Here is an 18,137-nt window from a genome sequence, read left to right as displayed (position 1 = left end):
CATCTTCTATCGCTTGAAAAGAAATTAATGTCTATGTAGCTCTTGCGTCTTGCATTCAACGAAGACTGTTTTCATTTTGCACAAGAATCCGCGGTCTAATTACGAGTTCAAATAAAAATTTCCTCGCACAGAGGATTCGTGGATAAACGAAATTCTAGTGGGTTGCCCAAAAAGTTTCGTCGCGTGCTTTAAAGTTTAAAGGTTTTATTGCGTTACGCGAGAATCGTTGTAAAATGTGAGCATGATCCACTTTATTCGGGAATTCACTTTATTTATTTACAGTATTTATTTGTGTATATAATGAGATCAACCTGCAGAAAGGAAAAACGACGAAACTTTTTGCCGTGGCTGATCCATTATAGTCGAATGAAGGGATCGATGTGATTCACCTTCCGAACGAAACGAAACGGGCTGAGGCTTCCTTTCGTCGTCGTCGACACGTGTTCGTTATCTCGAGATTCACATCTACATACTTCGTTTTAATAGTTACTGTTATTAGGAGGATACGCAGTGGTCGATTTCCCTGAAAACGTGGACTGATTAGCAATCTGATTAACAGATTGCGGATTTTATGCGTTCATGGCAAAAAATGGGTAGATCAAATGCGAAACAGTAAAAATATTAAAATAATTTAAAACTACTATGGTATAATTTTCAGCTCGTTCAAATTGTTAAGAAAGGAAATAAATCTACCTCCAGTGACTTGTAATTAATGCATAATTTTTATTTTGCATAACAATCCGCAGTCTATTGATTAGTTTCTAAGGATAGTTCTCCATTGTAATAAAAAGTATCATCAGATTCTACAGATGAAGAAATCCTCAGGGGTTCAAGCCAATTGTAATAATTTGAATAATTTGTCTATATTTTTGGGAAATTTTTGGCCACGGGAAATTGACACACCCACAAACTCGCACAAATACGGGCTGCGTCAAATAACATAGTTACGTATTTTTAAGTTAATCTTGTTAGGAGGCTACAAATAAGGAAATTAATAAAAGAGAAAAATATTATATAAAAATGAATACAGCAACTTTAGCGGTTTCCAAACTAGCAGCTGGCTTTCACAACCCCCATACACCATAGTTCATTAGATTAAGAAAACTTCAATCCTCTGCCCTATAATATCCAGTCAGACTTGCACTGAAAATTCGAGTTAATCTCAATCCGACGTTTACACATTCCTTTTACATACGAAAAATTGCAAAACGCTTGTTCGACGAAAATAAAAATTGCAGAGAAGCATAGATGAAAATAATTTTCTCCTCGTTATTTGGTGCTTTCCGGAGCTGAGAATTGAATGAAACTATCCAAACCGACGTACAATGCGTTCATATTTTCCAGTAAAAGAAAACTGCGATCTAGCAGGAGCGTTCCCCGTAGTTCGTTTTATTCGCACGCGAAATAACGCGAAACGGGAATGCGTCGGGATGCTTAGAAGTCTCCACGAGCCTGCCGGGATCGATCGCATCGTTGCTTTCGAAATGTTTCTCGACAACGACGACGACGACGACGACGGCGTTTCCCTGGGAAACTTCGCCGGCTGGGAAAAGAAGTTCTCCCCCAGCAAGTCGCCGGGCCGCGAATAAAGCTCGCGCCGGAGCTGAATTACTCGAAGTCCATTCACCGTGTTTCACAACAGTGCCGGCCATCCCCGAAGAAAACTCGGTCCTCGACACGCCGATGGACTCTTTCCGCGGCTATTCAACTTCCAAGCTTTCCAAGTTTCGGCTTGCGAATACAAACACCGAAACCTGCTATTCCTACGGGAGATATGTACGTGATAAAAAGCCGAGTTTACGAAACCGAGGCTTACTCAGTCCGCGAAGATGACGCGGTGTTACCCTTTATCTTTTATTGTTTCGCGAATCACTTGAGGGATTATGAAAGATTTCCCGCAATCAGAGTCTCCAAGATCGACGCCATTTTGATTCTTACAGAGACGCTTTCTGCGACCGCAATTCCACTTCATATTTGTGCAAGGTGTTCTGAAAGGGAAACAACCTTGCCTTATTGTTTAATAATGTTTACATGAAATTGTATACATGTGTGGTAGCCCACAAAAATTTTTATAGATAAAGTCTATTCAGTTGAATTTTGTCAGTCTTGCAATGATTAAATGGGTACCTTCGCTAGGTTCGAGAATACAGTATAGAGATGTTATTAAAAATCAACAAAATTTGGTAGGAACATTTTCGTGGTCCATTATAATTTTTTGAGCTACAGTGAGCTGTAGCATAAATTCAATTTTTAACTCTGAGATGGCATACTGTTTCTTTTGCGTACAATTTTCGCATGTCGGCAATAATGGAGAAGAAAAACGTAACATTTTGAATGCTATCGTGTAGGAAAGTATTTTGCAAATTATGGATGCTATTTCGAGCACAGTAAAGGTTCTTTGCATTAAGATTGCACGGGAACATTTTCTTCGATAAAGTGTGTACATGTATGTGTGTGATTGTTCATTTCGATATCAGGTCTGGTCGTTCTGGTTTCGCTAATGATTTTTTGGCGGTTTCCGGTGGGAAACCAGCTGGCCTAAGCGGTCGCTAGGCACCGGTTTTCGGGTCAGCTGAAAACACAGGCAGCTCGCCGATCGAAATGCAGTTTTTGATGCCGTGACCTGAATCCGCGGTTTCTGCGGTTCGTTACGCGCGGAATGTAAATGCCACGTGAAAGCTGCAAATCTGTCCATTTCTTCCAGGACTTTTCTTTTCTCCAACGAACAACGGAAACAACGTCCCTCGTTTGTTACAATGTTTCTAGGGAAGGGCCGTTATTTCAGCAATAACGAAGAAACGTCGCCGAGTCGTCCGGATTCGCGGGTTCCGCGAGACTTTCCTTTTAATTACGGACGATCACTTTTTTTTCAACGAAGGTGAGGCTCTCCCCTTTTTTCGTTTGATCGAACTGGTCTTCAAAAGTGGACCTCACCGTGAAAGCTTGAACCGCCTGGCATGGAATGACACGGGGACGAGATGTTGCAGGTGCATCGATTTCTTTTTGCCATCTTGCAGTCTTCTTTTCTTTATTTTTTATGCAAGCGTCTCGGGGAGAACATTTTTGGTAAAAATGTTGGCAGCTGTGTTAAAAATGTTCAAATCCTTGTGTATCAATCTTCTTTCACATATTTTTAAAAATACTTTCGGATTGATGTTGGTACTTTTGTTGCACCTAATGTAGATTGTTGATAATTTAACCCTTGGCGCTCGACTGCCTTCTCAAGGAGACATTGGATAAAATAGCTCCAACACCAAGACGACGGATAAATTATTATTGTTACATGTACTGGTAGTCTGTAATGCACACAGGTGATTGTTTTGGACAATATCGTACGTTAAAAAAATATAAGATCTAAGAATTGATTCTTGCTTCATAAAATATGTATAAGTAAAGCTTCAAGTCAAATTTCACAGTCATAGAGTAATTATTTTCGATGTTACACTATTTGATATAGATAAAACGTTTGTATCGGAATGGATCCCTTGTATATTTGAGTGATTTATTCAATGATTGAAATATCTTAGCTACTACAAAAATAAATCAGTCCTCGTAATCTAACATAGTCAGTATATCTGACGAGATCAGACTCGAATGTTCGTCAGATAATAATTTTATCGAACCTCAGACAAAAGAAAATCGATCAAATACGTATCAGCTTGTAGCCTCGCACCTGATCCGAAAAATTCAGCTGCCAAATTGCTTATCTTATCACTCAAATTTTCTCTGAACAATTCTTCTAATTCTGCTTAATGAAAAAATATTAAGCTCGTTTCACAAAGCAATAGAATCAGTGCCGGTCAAACACGCGTCTTCAATTATCTCAAAACAGATAGAAATCTCAAAGAGCTAGCACAATAACTATTTGAAACAAATAAAAGTACAAAGTGGTTAGACTACAAATCTTCTAATCAGTTTATCGTCATTGAATTCTAGATTAGCTCGGATGGAGGAGACGGTAAAAGTGAAAGAACGTTCCTAGAACAAACGCGACGATTAGGAGAGCAATTTTAGAGCAAGGATTCCCTAAACGGGAACATCTGGCCGGTTGCGTCAACTCAATTAAATGACGTAAGAAACAGCGAGCTGCAGCTTTCGTCACGATTCTCACGCTAATCTTTCCGTCGCTCCTTCTTTCGCAGCCCTGCAATTACCGCGCCACGAATCGTCGTCATATTGTGCATGCTTCGCGATTATTAATTAAAACGCGAACCCACCGAGGATATGCTGGAACAAGGACGACCGTTTCAAATTTCCGGGGGAAAATCCCGCGATCCGATTGGCTGGTCCAGGTCCGTCGTTCCGGTCCAGCAATGGCGACCGCGCGCCAAACTCGATCACCAAGCTGATGCTGTGCACCGATAAGGTCGTCAATCCTCCGGTAAATATTCAAAAAATACCCGAGCTTCGAGTTACTGGTATAAACGGACCGTGGATCTTTATGCAAAATACAAAATTGTCTGCATTAAATTCCATATTTTCAATTGTATTTTATTCCGCATTTCAATACTGTATTTTATTCGGCAATTTATTTTGCATTTTATTTAATGTCTTATTTCATCTGATGTTTCTCCTGCTTTGTATTTTATTCATTATTTAACGTCACGAAACGTAAAGATTCATGGTTTAATTGCATTAACCTTAGAACTACTGGATCTGTCACGATGACTTGTTTTCGGTTATTTCTTTTAGAATTATCGAAGGTAGGCATTGTAATAAAAATTGTGTTAAATCCAGAAGAATTCAACCTTGAATTTCTTCTAGAACAAAATACATCTACATATCGTAGTTCTGCCATTAGAATATCGGAAAGGCAATAGAAGAAAATCGACTCGCCGCAGGGTAAGAAAATCGAGCGGGAGCAGTGGGTTTCCGAACGCAGGAACGAGCGGACCCGAACCGTTCCGAGGCCGGGCGTTCGTTGCGGTGGTGGGGATGGTCCGGTTCCGCGTGCCTCGGCTCGTCAGCGAGAGCCATCAGCCCATCAGTCCTAAGCGACGCGTCCCGGGCGCAGGTCGCTGTCATGTGTTCGATTCGATCTCATCCGTGTGGTCGGCCGAGTGCCGTGGTGCATCATGGTTTACTACCGATTATTCTTCTGGTCGGTTCGCTGCTGTTTGTGCCGCTGCAGGCCGAGGCCCAGGAGACCCTCACAAATCGGATGCGAGTGATCAGCGAGGATCTGGACCGGCAGCTGAACGGGATCATGGCCACGGAGGCTCTCAACTATAGCACCATCAACACGACCGGGCTGCCCTACAACGCCACCACGAAGTTCAACCCCAAGGGCATGGGACAGCTGTACAACGTGACCAACACGTTCATCGACTTCGTTCAGAGCAAACAGGCCTATCCCGAAGGTGAGACACATCGGTCCGATCAATCCCCTTATCTTTTATTTCTGTCGTCCTCCTTGGGACGAACCACCATAGCCGATTGTAGGGTTAGGTTTATCCGCGGCCTTGGTTACGCCCTGAGCTCCGCGCTCGAAAATGGCCGGCAGCTTGTTGATAAACACACCGCTGTCAAAAAAATATTATCGTCGTGACGATGGACGTTCCTCCCGGAAATACAGCGTCTCTCAGAATTCAGCATGAAAATCGAGTCGAATTTTTCACTCGATCCGGTTGGTGATCGAACGGTTTGGTTAACTGCGATTTTCTATATCTATGTATATTAACGGAACTGGGAATCGTGTGTCGTCGATCGTGTCCAACGTTGTTAGTTGCTGGAATATCGAGTGCGTGCGTGCACGATGAGATTAATTGGATTTGAGAAATTCGTTGTGATCGTGCGTGCATCGAGCTTTGTTTAGACAGGGACCGGAAGTGAATCTTCGTAATATTGACACCGGAGGACGCGGAAGTGTTTGAGAATGAGGGAAGGGGATTGAATTTTGTTAATCGTGGATTATTAAGAGCGTCACTAGTATTGTTGTGTTTAATTCGTGTTTAATCCGGAGGAATCTTATCGTTTTATTGGTGGATAGAAAGGACTTTGTAGAATGATTCTTGAAGGTTACTTTTACCTGGTAACCTTGCGAACGTCATCGGCGGTAATACTATAGGATCTTTATTTTTTCTGCGACCGAATTAGTCAACGTGCAAATATTATTTATAGACACGCAAATATTTTGCATTCTTTATGGTGTTTAGTGGGGATGTCGAGCCCGGGTAGCAACCAAAACACCCGCCATATTTGTTGCTACACGGGATAACGATTCTCAGCTGCACTTGTGCTAATTGCTCAGGATTGCTTGAATATTTAAGAATAGTTGGCATTACGTGATGCAAAGCAGCTAGTCAATGATAAAATTGATGCACCTTTGATTTCTCGGCTAGAATTGCAAAAAATATATATTTTACTTATTTAATTTATTGGACTTTAAGCGTGTACACAGTTGAATGGATTAATTTACAGAAGTTGAGGACAATTTATTTTGTCGTATTGGGAACTCTATGGGCTTTGAAATAATTTGATTTTTAAAATTGAATTTGTGGAGTTTTGAAGCAAAATTATCGTAGAAAAGAATTCTCAAAATTTTTTAACAGGAAGCAATTATCAACAGGAAATTCCGTTTCTTTCGACAAAGGTCGGCAGTGTTATCGCCTAATTGTTCCCCATGGGATCGGTTATCGTAAAAATCCGTCCCAAGCATCATTGAGAAGGGCACAGTCATTCGCTTGGTACCGTCAGCGATAAGTTTATGAGCGTTGCAAACGCGTTCCACGAAAATCTGGTTTTTATCGCGAAGTGAAAGGCAAGGCAGTGAATCGTATACCTAAAATCGTTCCATTTTACAGCAGCGACCTATTAAATTACATAACTACATTTTCTATAACCTAAGCGGTGCTTGCAGATCTTATTTAACTTTAGAATTCAATCGCCCGGTAATAATACCAAAGAATAATGTAGCTTAACCAGTTAACTGTGTTTGACGAGTATACTCGTAATGAAGAAATGGCAATATTTTGTGTCATGACGAGTATACTCGTCAAAACAGCTATAATTCAAACAGCGGTTAATTTTTGCGACGCAACTTAGGTACACATTTTTCAAAGAGGTCGCAGCAGCTAACTGGTTAAATCTATTTCTCTATTTAAATAAAGTTAAAACTACCTTCTATCTTCGGTAACCAATTATTCAAATTACTGGATAATCTATTTCACCGGGCGTTTTTTAAACGTGAAATAAATTCTCTAAAATTCAATACTTTGTAATTTGAGACTAGTGAGACGAAAATTTTCCGAATTTAAAATTCTATGAATCGGAGCACGGCAGATAAAAATACATTTTCTTCGGCATTTTTTGAATATATTAAAATTCTCTAAAATTCACCCTACCTAAAAATCTCAGCTGGTCAAAATTTTCCGAATTTAAAATTGTATGCATGTGATGGTATATAGTAATTTATTTTCTGAGGCGTTCTACAAATATTATAAAATTCTAGAAAATACACTACGCTCCATCTACAATCCTCGGCGAGCTATCGAAATTTTGAAAAATTTCAAATTCAATAAATCCGGGACAATTGTTCACGCAGGAAGATTTCTCTATATCTGCAGTATGAAATGTTAAAATAATTCTTTTGGATGGGAATAGAATAGCGAGCGGACGTTAACGCCGCGTACATTCGGATAGTCGATTGGTGCATTGTCAGAGACGGGGAAAATATTGGTAAAAAAGGGAAATTTTGGCACGGAATTGGCGTTTCGGAGCAGATTGTTCCCGAATTCCCACGCGAGAACGGTTCATTGAAAAACGCGATAGCTGAACTTATCCGGATCAATGACCCTCTCGTCGCGTTAACGTAGGAGTAGAGTGAAAGAGCGAGCGAGTGAGAGAGAGAGAGAGAGAGAAAGAGAGAGAGAGAGAGAGAGAGAGAGAGAGTGTGTGTATGTGTGATAGAAAGAGAGAGAGAGTGATAGATAAAGAAAGAGAGAAGCCCGTGTGCATCTATATCAATTCTAACAGGAAGTTGATAGCGATGCGTTCGTCATCGTCGAACAGAACCGACATGTCTACCGCTGCCAGGCCTTTCCTATCCGTTCCTTGGAAACACTTTTCTCTCTTCCGCTATAGCTTCCGATTCGGAAGAGCATTGACAGTGAAGGAACTGTCGATGATGGGCTTATTTATGCTTCCAGCCAGTGACTCTCAATAGGGGCACCTGGAGCGTTGTCATGTTTGATAGTGACTAGGTCGAATCAAATCACAATCAGCCCTAGGCGTTCGCTCGATTGATTATGTCAAAAATAAATAGTCAACTCCAATGAGTTCTTGACTGTCTTTATATCATTACAGAACGCGAACTAAATTAAAAAAATCATTTATTTCATTTTCGGAGAATCGACACACGCACGCTTTCATATTAATACAAAAACATGTTCCATCCCACTCTGTTCCCCGGTTAGTATAAAAACCACTGCTACGATTCTAACAAAACTTCACAGGATTGTAATAGAAAGTATTCAAAGTAACTTGCAGGTAGATTCGTTCCGATTAGTCGATTAGAAACCGAATGACAACAAAAACAACATTCCACTTCGCGTTCAATTCTTCAACATACCACCGATACACAATGTAGCATACAAATGAATAATAAATTACATTATCGTTAGCTCTGCCGTGTTGTGTGACGCTGCCACGCATAAACGAAGCCCCGTGCATCCTTTCCCTAATTAGTTCATAAATATTTCGCATAAACATCCGGAGTCGGCGAGGATTAACAAGCGCCCGCGAACAATCGAGAACGGATGGTACGAATTTTCCAACCGCGATGCCTCGAAAGCGAGAACTATTATTGTTTCCGCGTCTTCGCGATCAGGATTTCTACCGGGAACGAGCCGTAGAAATTTAAATTGTCCGTTTTTCCCACGAGTGCGTAAAATCCACCGTCTACCGATGACACCTGTTATCATATTGCGAAGGATTAGCACAAAAATTAATTTCGACGTGTCAACAGTGTAGAAGATTTATGTTTCCTTGAAAACGATTTCGCGATTCCTCGGTTCCGGTTCTTTTCCTCCGTGGTTTATCGATTATAGTCGCCGCGCGTAACGGCATCAATCACAGTACGGATTATACTCGCGACCAGCCTGAGAAAGAAGTATGCCGCACCTTTTATCGTTTTATCGCGCACGGCCAAATGGATCGCCGGTCTGATTGGCCTCTTCGAGATGCCTCCATTACTTCCGCGCCACGAACAATTGCGTTTTATTAGCAGTTATTGTTTTATTACTCCGGCAAGTGTTGTCTCAACTTCGTTCTTCTTTTTTCTTTTCGCCTTGGAGACGACGCGTCGCTCTTTTTACCATTCTGGCTTCTAAACGATTTCGAGCAGCGATTCACTATGGAATTTTAACGATATTCCTTTTATCATTGGGAGGGAAAGAAGTCGTACAGAATTCTTAATAGATATATTATTTAAATTCGCATTTTTATAGAGATGCAAAAATTACTGTAATATTAAATTAGCATCTTTATAAGGAACTAAATGTCCAATTGGAATGTTCTCTTCTTCGCTAACAAGTTTCGAAAAATGAAAAATTATCGACGGAGAGTTTCAACAAATTATCAGTTAACGGAGTTTCAAAGTTCCAAGATTAGGCGAATTCCATGTTTCAATGCCATTCTTTGGTCACAGGCAATAAACGAGGGACAAGCGAATTTGCATGACGACTCCACTAATCGATAATCGCTCGATTGCAAGATGTGTTGCTTCACCGTTGTCTTCTTTTGTCACAGATTAGTTTGTTGTCGACTCGAGAAACTGTATCGGGGTTTCTTCGATTACACTCGGCATTAATCGCATCGTTTTGTATGACCGGATGTGGGTCGAGGTTCTCCGAAAGGATCGCGAATGATAATTACGCCGTTTCCGCTGCAGATCGACCTATTTTCCTGGAACGAGCTTCAACAGGTTGACCTACATCCGTCGAAAGAGAAAATTCTACGACTAATTTGACCCGGCTTCAGTAAGGATCAGCCATATTTTCATGCTGATTTATCTTGGATCATCGACAAGCATCCCTACCGTAATCTAAAATAAAATAACCTCTCGTTACACAATGTAACAAGGCTAGAATAAACTGCGTACTGCAAGCTAGCAGTTTATTGCAAGGAGCATTCTAACACACTGTAAACAATATTGTTAGTACTCCGATACATCCTTTGGTTCCGAGACAATTAATGAGGTCAATCTGCATTTCTATTCAAGGATCTCGAATTTCTTTCAACAAAGACAATCTTCTCTCCGTTCTGTCCCTGTAGAGATTCAACGAGGAGATTCGCTCATTGTCTCTCCTGCTACGAATGTTCAGACCATTCCGAAGCTCTCAGAAGTTCTTGGGTCCCGTATTGGTCATACAACGGCCATGAAGATTGGCAGTGGGTCAACACCGTCCCATAAAAATTTAACGACGCGAGAACAGCTGTTGCCTATTGTCCCGCTCAATCTGGACGCGAAGATGGATTTTTATCAACGTCTCACAACTTTTCTTATCAATGGTCGTCGACTATTCGCTCCGCAAGATAACGGACGAGTTCCGCGCGACGAGCATAATCGATCTCGTTCGCCGATTTTTCCGCCAATGGCCACAGTCGAAACAGGGACGAACGGGAGAGAGAATGCATAGTCGTTTCAATCATCCCTCGAATTACTTAATTTCTCCTTTGTCCGCGTTCAGCGTTGCTACGTGAGTTTCATCTCGCGGCTACATTCGCAATTTATCGACTATCCGAGTGGCCCAGAGTCCGTGATTGGAAATTCTTCGTGATTCAATCCCGCCGGCCCCGGAAACAGTCGACGGGAATTTTTCCTCCTATTTACCGCCGAGAGTCTCGACGGAAATGGGAACGCGAAAGCCTTTTTGTCGAAGCTGCGACGACACGTCTGCTTTAGCGTCTGAGCTAAGTGGAACATGCTAAACTATTACAGTTTCGAACAGCAAACATAGTTTACAGTTAGGCGATCTTACCGGAGGCTTGTCGGCGGCCTGAGTGCGTGTGCTCGAGCGATTTGCGTAGCTGAGAGTTAGAAAATCGTGCTAAAGGCGAAGTCGAAAAGTGAGGGGAAAGTCGAGTGAGATTTCTGGAGCTGAAAATTTAGTGGAGAATGAAGTCATTTTTTAGATTGAGAGTTGTGCGGGAAGTAGACATTTCTAAGCTGAGCATCGGAGATAACAGAGCAATTTTTAAGCTAAGAATTTGACAAAATAGAGCAATTGCTAAATGGAGAATTGGAGAATATAGAGAAATTCTTAAGCTCAGAATTTGAGAATACAGAACAATTTCTAAGCTGTGAATTTGAGAAAATAAAGTAATTTCTAAGCTGAGAATTGGAGAATATAAAGAAATTCTTAAGCTGAGAATTTCAGAATATAGAACAATTTCTAAGCTGTGAATTTGAGAAAATAAAGTAATTTCTAAGCTGAGAATTGGAGAAAATAGAAAAATTTCTAAGCTGAGAATTTGTCAATATAGAGCAATTTCTGAGCTGAGAATTGGAGAATATAGAGCAATTTCTAAGCTGTGAATTAGGTAAAAAAATAGGGAACGATCTGGTCGGGAATTAATGAAAAATAGAGTAACTGGTCAAGTCGAAAATGAATTAGACGGTACAGTGATTTTTCGGAGATGAAAATGAACTAGAGAACAGTGTAATCTTCAACGCTGAGAGTAACGTAAAAACTGATGCATTCAAATTCCTTTTCGCGTCCGTTATCTGCTCGTCTGCTGCGAGTCGTGTAATTAATTTTAGCCGCAGAATCGATGCGCACCTTTAAATGATAAGCGAGCTATTAGCGAAATTAATCCATCGATCATCTCACGATTACTGGCCTGCTTTTTGTCTTATCCATCGCCAGATGGTGTGGCCACGCGTGCATAAATTTTCCGATGTGTCTGCATAAACCACTGGAGGAGCAATAAAAACTATGATCGTATAGCAGCTAAAATTATCATTGTCGATTAGATTTCTGACAGAAGTGAACAAATAAAACGCAAAATGGTAAATACATTGGAAACGTTAAAAAATATGCTTTTCACAATCTCTTGAAATGATTACGAAAACGAGTACGTTTTCTTTTATCACCTGTTTGTAGCAATCAAGATGGAACATTTTTATTTTGCTTCTAGATCAGCAGTCTATTGATTTGCTAATTCGATTTCTGATAAACTGATAGGCAGGTACACGACAATTCAACGCTATACTGGAAATAGCTGTGTCAGCTGTGATTTATCCTCAGTGTACATAACTTCTAATAATATTGAGGCCATTCTTTGATTTTCTGTAGAGAACAATTTTCACGAACCTCTCACGCGTCGCATACTCGATCACAAACATTCCGAAACACGCCTGATCGCCTTTCTCGATGAACCGAATCATAGCTCCGTGAATCACACGCGTTCGAGCTATTTTTAGCGCAAAAGTAATCGCGAGATAAGATCTCTTCAGGAAAGCAAACAGTTTAATTAGACCAGAAACATTCTGCCAAACGAGAAAGCATGAATCACGTTTATTTTCACTGGAATCAAGATTATTCCCGTATTAATGAAATGACCATCACCGAGATTGTTTGAAATGAAATTGATTGGTTGAAATGACCATCACACATATTGCACACCTTGTTAATATCTAACAGCGGGATGGAGGAGGTTAGCGATCGATTATCGAGCAATCTAACGATTATCACGGCAGATAATGTAATTGTAGTAACTCGTCAATGATATATCCGATGGATATCACATAGTTTTTCGTACTCGTTGCACTTCTGGACGCTTTCAATCGCAAAAATCGAGGCGTGTTCGTTTTCAAGCTCGATCGATCGACGCCACCTCTCGAATATTTAATTAGCAAACAATAGGGACTCGTCGTTAATACGCCGACGCCGCCCTTCCCCCCTCGCACCCACAGAAGCTACTAACGAGAGATCGGAGATCTCGCGTCACGCTCGTTAATGTTGTTAATAATCCCTTTTCGTTATATTCTTCGCGGCATTGTTCGCGGCGAGTGATGCGTTGAAGTCCGGTAGCACGATGAAACTCTCTTGCAACCGCTCGATCGGGCTCGCGAATTTTTCCCTATGAAAAAACCAACAACCATCCTACATAATTTTTATAGTGGAAACACATTTCACAAAAGTAACACTATACCTACCATCACTGGTCAGGTAGACCAGATCCAGATTTTTTATTTTACAATCATAGAAGTTGTAAAGATGCTTTCATAGTCACAAAGTCTAAATAAATTTTTATAAGGCAACATATACCAGTTACTTTTAAGGCTAAATTGTGACTGAAAATTTTGCGGTTTTCAAGCTGCAGTAACTTCATGTACAAAAGTCTTAGGACATTCTAACTGGGTTCGTTTTAAAGTGTGAAATCTCTGCTTTGACGCCCCCGAATTCGGTTTGTTTCAACGGTCCCATTTCATTATAAATCAGAGCCGAGAAACGTCATTTTCTTTCGAATTTTACGAAAAAATTTTTTGTCTCGTCTAAATGACAATAAAACCGTGAAAAAAAACGACAGACCAATTCTCAAGGTATTGTTGTGAAGGAGAATCTTCTCTCTATAAGATCACGTTGAAACGAATGCGAAAAAATTTTCCCAACTTCGTCAAATCGTTAGAATTTGTGAGATTTTAAGAGAAACAGTAAATTAAAAAAGGATGTTTGATTTCCTACAGTCGTAGAGTGTTCCGGAGACAAACCACCTTTGTTCCATCCGCGCAGGTGTAAATTACCGCTAACCCGACAATCCTCGTCGCGAAAGTCAGTCGGAACGTGGCAAGACTCACGTTTCGTCGGAATAGAATATATTTGCATATTAATTAGCCGCGATATTGATCGCGTTACCGTTCGCGGGCAACCGCGAAAAATTGTCCGCCAACTTCACCGCGTTAACTTCCTGTCTGAGCCAACTATAGTCAGCTATATCGTCACGATTAGGCTACGGATCATTCTGAAAAATAAAAATTGTCTTCCTCGATTGCAAGAGACAGGAATCGAATTAAAATGTCTTTCCTTCTGTAACGAGACGACAGCATGATTTCATGAATTCATGACAAAAATGGGTGGGTGTAATTTAAAACGGTAAAAACATTAGAATAATTTAAAAATGGTTATAAATTTTTTTGTAGTATTTCAAAGTTCGCCGAGTCAACTTTTCTCATAAATGTATAATCATACTGATTCGAATGTAGAATCTAGTTATCAAGCGTACACTGTCAAGCTAATTTCGGGTCGAGGATTAGCAATTACGCGGGCCGAGCAGCATAAAAGCGAATAGCCGATTGCGCGGAATCATTATCGTCGGCGGTCTAGCGCGAAATTTTCACGACTAATTTGCATCGTGCGCCTTCAACCGTCGATTCCGTGTCATCGGGACATCAGCCTTTTGATCGGCAGCGATCGAGAGCCTTGAAAAATCCCGAGCCTCGTTCACGGCCGGGAAATGCAACGCGAAAATTCCGCGAAGCTTCCTCTCCTCGAAATCGAGACTCTTTTACGCTCGCTTTTCCTCGTTGCTCACTTTTCGTACAGCGTTTTAAACAACGAGTCGCCGCGCCGGCCGGAATACGATTCACTTTAACGAAATGACATCACGGTCAACGAAATATCCTGTGTCTAATTAGCGACGACTCTGTGTCGTCGTCCTCGTCCGTCAGTCGCGTGACACAGGTTCGTTAGCATTATTAATTTATCGTAATCGATCTTGCACAACTTTGACGGAGAAAAAGAAGTCGCGTTAGCGCCCACTGCTTCAGAAGTTTTTACTCTTATCGGTTATTAATCTCTTCTTCACTGCGTTGACGGAGAAGCCCCTTAACTTTTTTCGTCCAAAATCATTCGTTTAATCGCGGAGTCTAAGTAGCATAAAACATAAATTCGCTGGGCGGTGACGAGACGTTGAGATCGTTCACTAAACAGTTTGTAACACAGAGGACGTTGCCATTTTTTGAATTTGCGTGAGACTGCGAGAATTTTTTTCTAGGAAACCAGTACATGTATCCTTATAAAACTTCAAGGGTTTGTTTATACATATTTAGACTGCATCGATGGATTTGTACACATTGATATAATAAAAATTGTAATAATTATCTTTAAAAAGCATTGTACAAGACATTTAAGAGGGACGATCTGCTTTCTCGGCGCATAGCTATTAAGCTTTCAATGATATCGATCTATAAAAAATCCCAAATCTGGTCCATACATGTGCAAACAAGTCCACAAAGTTTTATAAAGATACACTGTGTACAGCTTGTTTAAAAAAAATCCCAAAGTATAGCTTCGGAGAAGGAGAGCTCTTTCTTTCCGTCAATTTTCCTGTGGAATTTCGAGTTTACAATGTTTTTCTATCGCGTTTGCGCTGCATCGGCTGCATTATATGCACCGTGCACGAGCCCCAGAGGTTCGGATCGACCGGAACTCTGGAAAACGGGGGGTCCACGGGGGTCGGAATCGTCGAAGGGAAGGGTTTCACGGGTGCAACGTGCCGCAGCCGGGCTAAATTGCAAGTTATACCGTCCAAACAGTGCAACGACGGAACAGATGCGAGAAGGAAACTGCATTAACATTCTGCAACTTGTTCGCAGAGAGCCCAAGGGTTTCTCCAGACAGGTCACCACCCCGTGGAAATTAAATCGAAGTTGGATCCCCGCGCCTCGACGAAGTTTGATTTATTATTCCGCGTGCGGAGCGCGGAATTCTTTATTTCGAGCGGGGTACACGATCCCCGCCCTTTTGCAGCGGCCCCATGAAGTTTCGTTCCCACGATGTGTGTTTCCCCTTCGTCGTTTCACTTATTTATCTTGCTCGGACGGACGAAACGTTTTTATTTATATGACCAAAGGCTAGATAAAGACCGAGTTGGCGCCGTGTTCCCCGAGTTCTGAAATCAGTGGCCACTGTTTCAACCTCTTTTCCTACGTGCTCGGGTTTCTCGCACGTGTGATTCTTCACTTTTAGAAAAGTGGAGCTAAATCATACGCGGATGGACCGGAAGTCTCGTCACGTGTCCACCCCCCCCCCTGCCGGGAAAGTCGGGAGATATGTCTCTGATTTACTTGGATCGCCCTGGGTTCAAGGAGTGAAATAGAAACCGCGTTCTTCTTGGAATTTGTGCAATTAGTCTGCGAAGAGCCGGTGTATGAAAATTTATGAATGCACTTCAGACATGTATGAACAACCCTGTAAAGTCTCATTAAAAAATCTTAACTGGATTCGTAGAAGAAAATTCGCAAAGTGCATTCTAATCTGGAGAATAGGAATGCCCTCTTAATAAGGGTCCTTTAACTGATCTCCGTTCTCGATGAGTAGCTACTATAGTTTTGATAGTACCATTGTATAAAGATTCATAAATGCAGTCTAGATATGTATAAACAAGTCTGTAAAGTTTTACAAAGGTGTACGTTCACTGGTTTTATTGAACAAAGTTCTGAAAGCGCATTCTGAGAATGCAATCGAAAAAGTGAGCTACATTAAGTTGATCTCCGTTTTTGATGAATGATTACGACAGCTTTGACAATGCCAGTGTATAAAAATTCGCGTATACAGTCTAAATGTGCATTAAGAAGCTTGTGAAGTTTAACATGTGTGTATGATAACTATACGACCGTCTGAACAGTCGGTTTTCCCATTTTTAAATAATTCATTCGACTCGACTGTATCTCGAGCGAGACCGTTGCGTGGAGTTCGTTGAATTATTTCTGACGCTGCTCCTCTGCCGAGAATTTAATGAATAGTTAATCCCGCTCGCTGTCGTACCTTGCGAGAACCGCCCATGCTGTTATATGAGCCATAGTGCGAGTCAACGACGTATACCGGCTTGATAATAAATTATGTCGCTTCTGACACTCGTTTAAATCCGAGCTAGCGTTGTCTAATGAAACGCTCTTCACGCATAGTTTCGAAAGTCGTTTAGTTTAGGTTAATAGTTCCGAATTGCGGTAGTAATTAGAGTTTACACTATACCATCATACAATATCAAGAAGCTCAAAAAGGTTGAAGAACTAAACGAAAGTGGTAAAATAAAATTGCAACAAAGTTCCCATTAACTTCGTCGATCTCAGAGCGTGCTAGCGACGGCAAAGTTGAAAAATTCAGCGGAAGAAATAAAATAAAATTGCGATAAAAATCCCCGAGTAACTTCACCGATCTTGGAAGATGCTCCCGAGAGTCGGTTGAAAAATTAAGCGAAAGAAATAAAATAAAATTGCGATAAAAATCCCGAGTAATTTCACCGATCTTGGAAGACGCTCCCGAGAGTCGGTTGAAAAATTGAGCGTGTAAGAAGTACAATAAATTCGCAGTAAGTTTGCCGATCGGGGAAGTCGCTGTCGAGTTTAAGCGCCATTGTCGTGGCGCATCCTAGCAAACGAGAGAGTCGGAGCCTGGCGAAATCGATCCACTTGGCAGCGTTTAAACGGGACCCGTTTCACGGCTACGGGAACCTTGAAGGAAGCCCGGAATGGATCGCAATCTAGCTACGTCGAGCACAGAGGCAGGAAACGTTCGCTGGAATTCGGTGGCGAATGACCGTCGAGTCGAGAGAGGGGGGGAGGGGGTGGGGATTCGAGAGCGTTTGTGCGACATCGAATTCAATTCCGCCGCCGTCTGGCTCATTAACGTCTCTCTTTGTCATCGCGACTTCGCTTCGTTACTTCCACCGGAGCTCCTCCTACGTTTCGGTGGGGCCGGGCTTTGGCCCGCGACAGACCCGACAGCATCGTAAATCCCCGTGAAAGCAACCCGGCTCTCCATTAAATTGTCAGATCTGGCCCGCGAAGTATCCGACTACACAGTCGTTCGCCTCTGTTCGATAGGAACACCCGAAAAATCGATTTCCCATTTCCGAGCAGCTCCACGCACTTTGCCCTTTCGTCCTGAAACGTTGCATCAGGCGAACAACAGCGCAATTTTATTTTGTAAAATATCCGACTTCGAGGTATTGATTTTTATTTCGAATTTTTGGTCGATAGATATACTTCGGGATTTTTTTCTAAATAGACTGTGTGATGTGCCTTTATGGAACTTTGGGGACTTGCACGCACATGTATGGACCAGGTTTGTGAATTATTGTAGATCGCCAGGATTGAAAATGTGATTGTTATTCGCCGGAGGAGCAAACCATTT

General features: G+C 41.5%; 1 protein-coding gene across 1 annotated transcript in view; it reads left to right on the top strand.

The window, feature by feature from the left end:
* The first annotated feature begins 4,935 nt into the window (after nt 1–4,935).
* The window catches only part of LOC143357379 (prominin-1-A), a 61,908-nt gene continuing 48,706 nt past the window's right edge, over nt 4,936–18,137 (top strand). The window contains 2 exon segments of the mRNA XM_076793828.1: nt 4,936–4,983; nt 4,985–5,360. Of these exon segments, the coding sequence (XP_076649943.1) occupies nt 4,936–4,983; nt 4,985–5,360 (424 nt within the window).

Source organism: Halictus rubicundus, chromosome 1, assembly GCF_050948215.1.
Source record: "Halictus rubicundus isolate RS-2024b chromosome 1, iyHalRubi1_principal, whole genome shotgun sequence".
In the NCBI taxonomy this organism is placed as follows: domain Eukaryota; kingdom Metazoa; phylum Arthropoda; class Insecta; order Hymenoptera; family Halictidae; genus Halictus; species Halictus rubicundus.
This window is presented reverse-complemented; position numbering and strand designations above follow the sequence as displayed.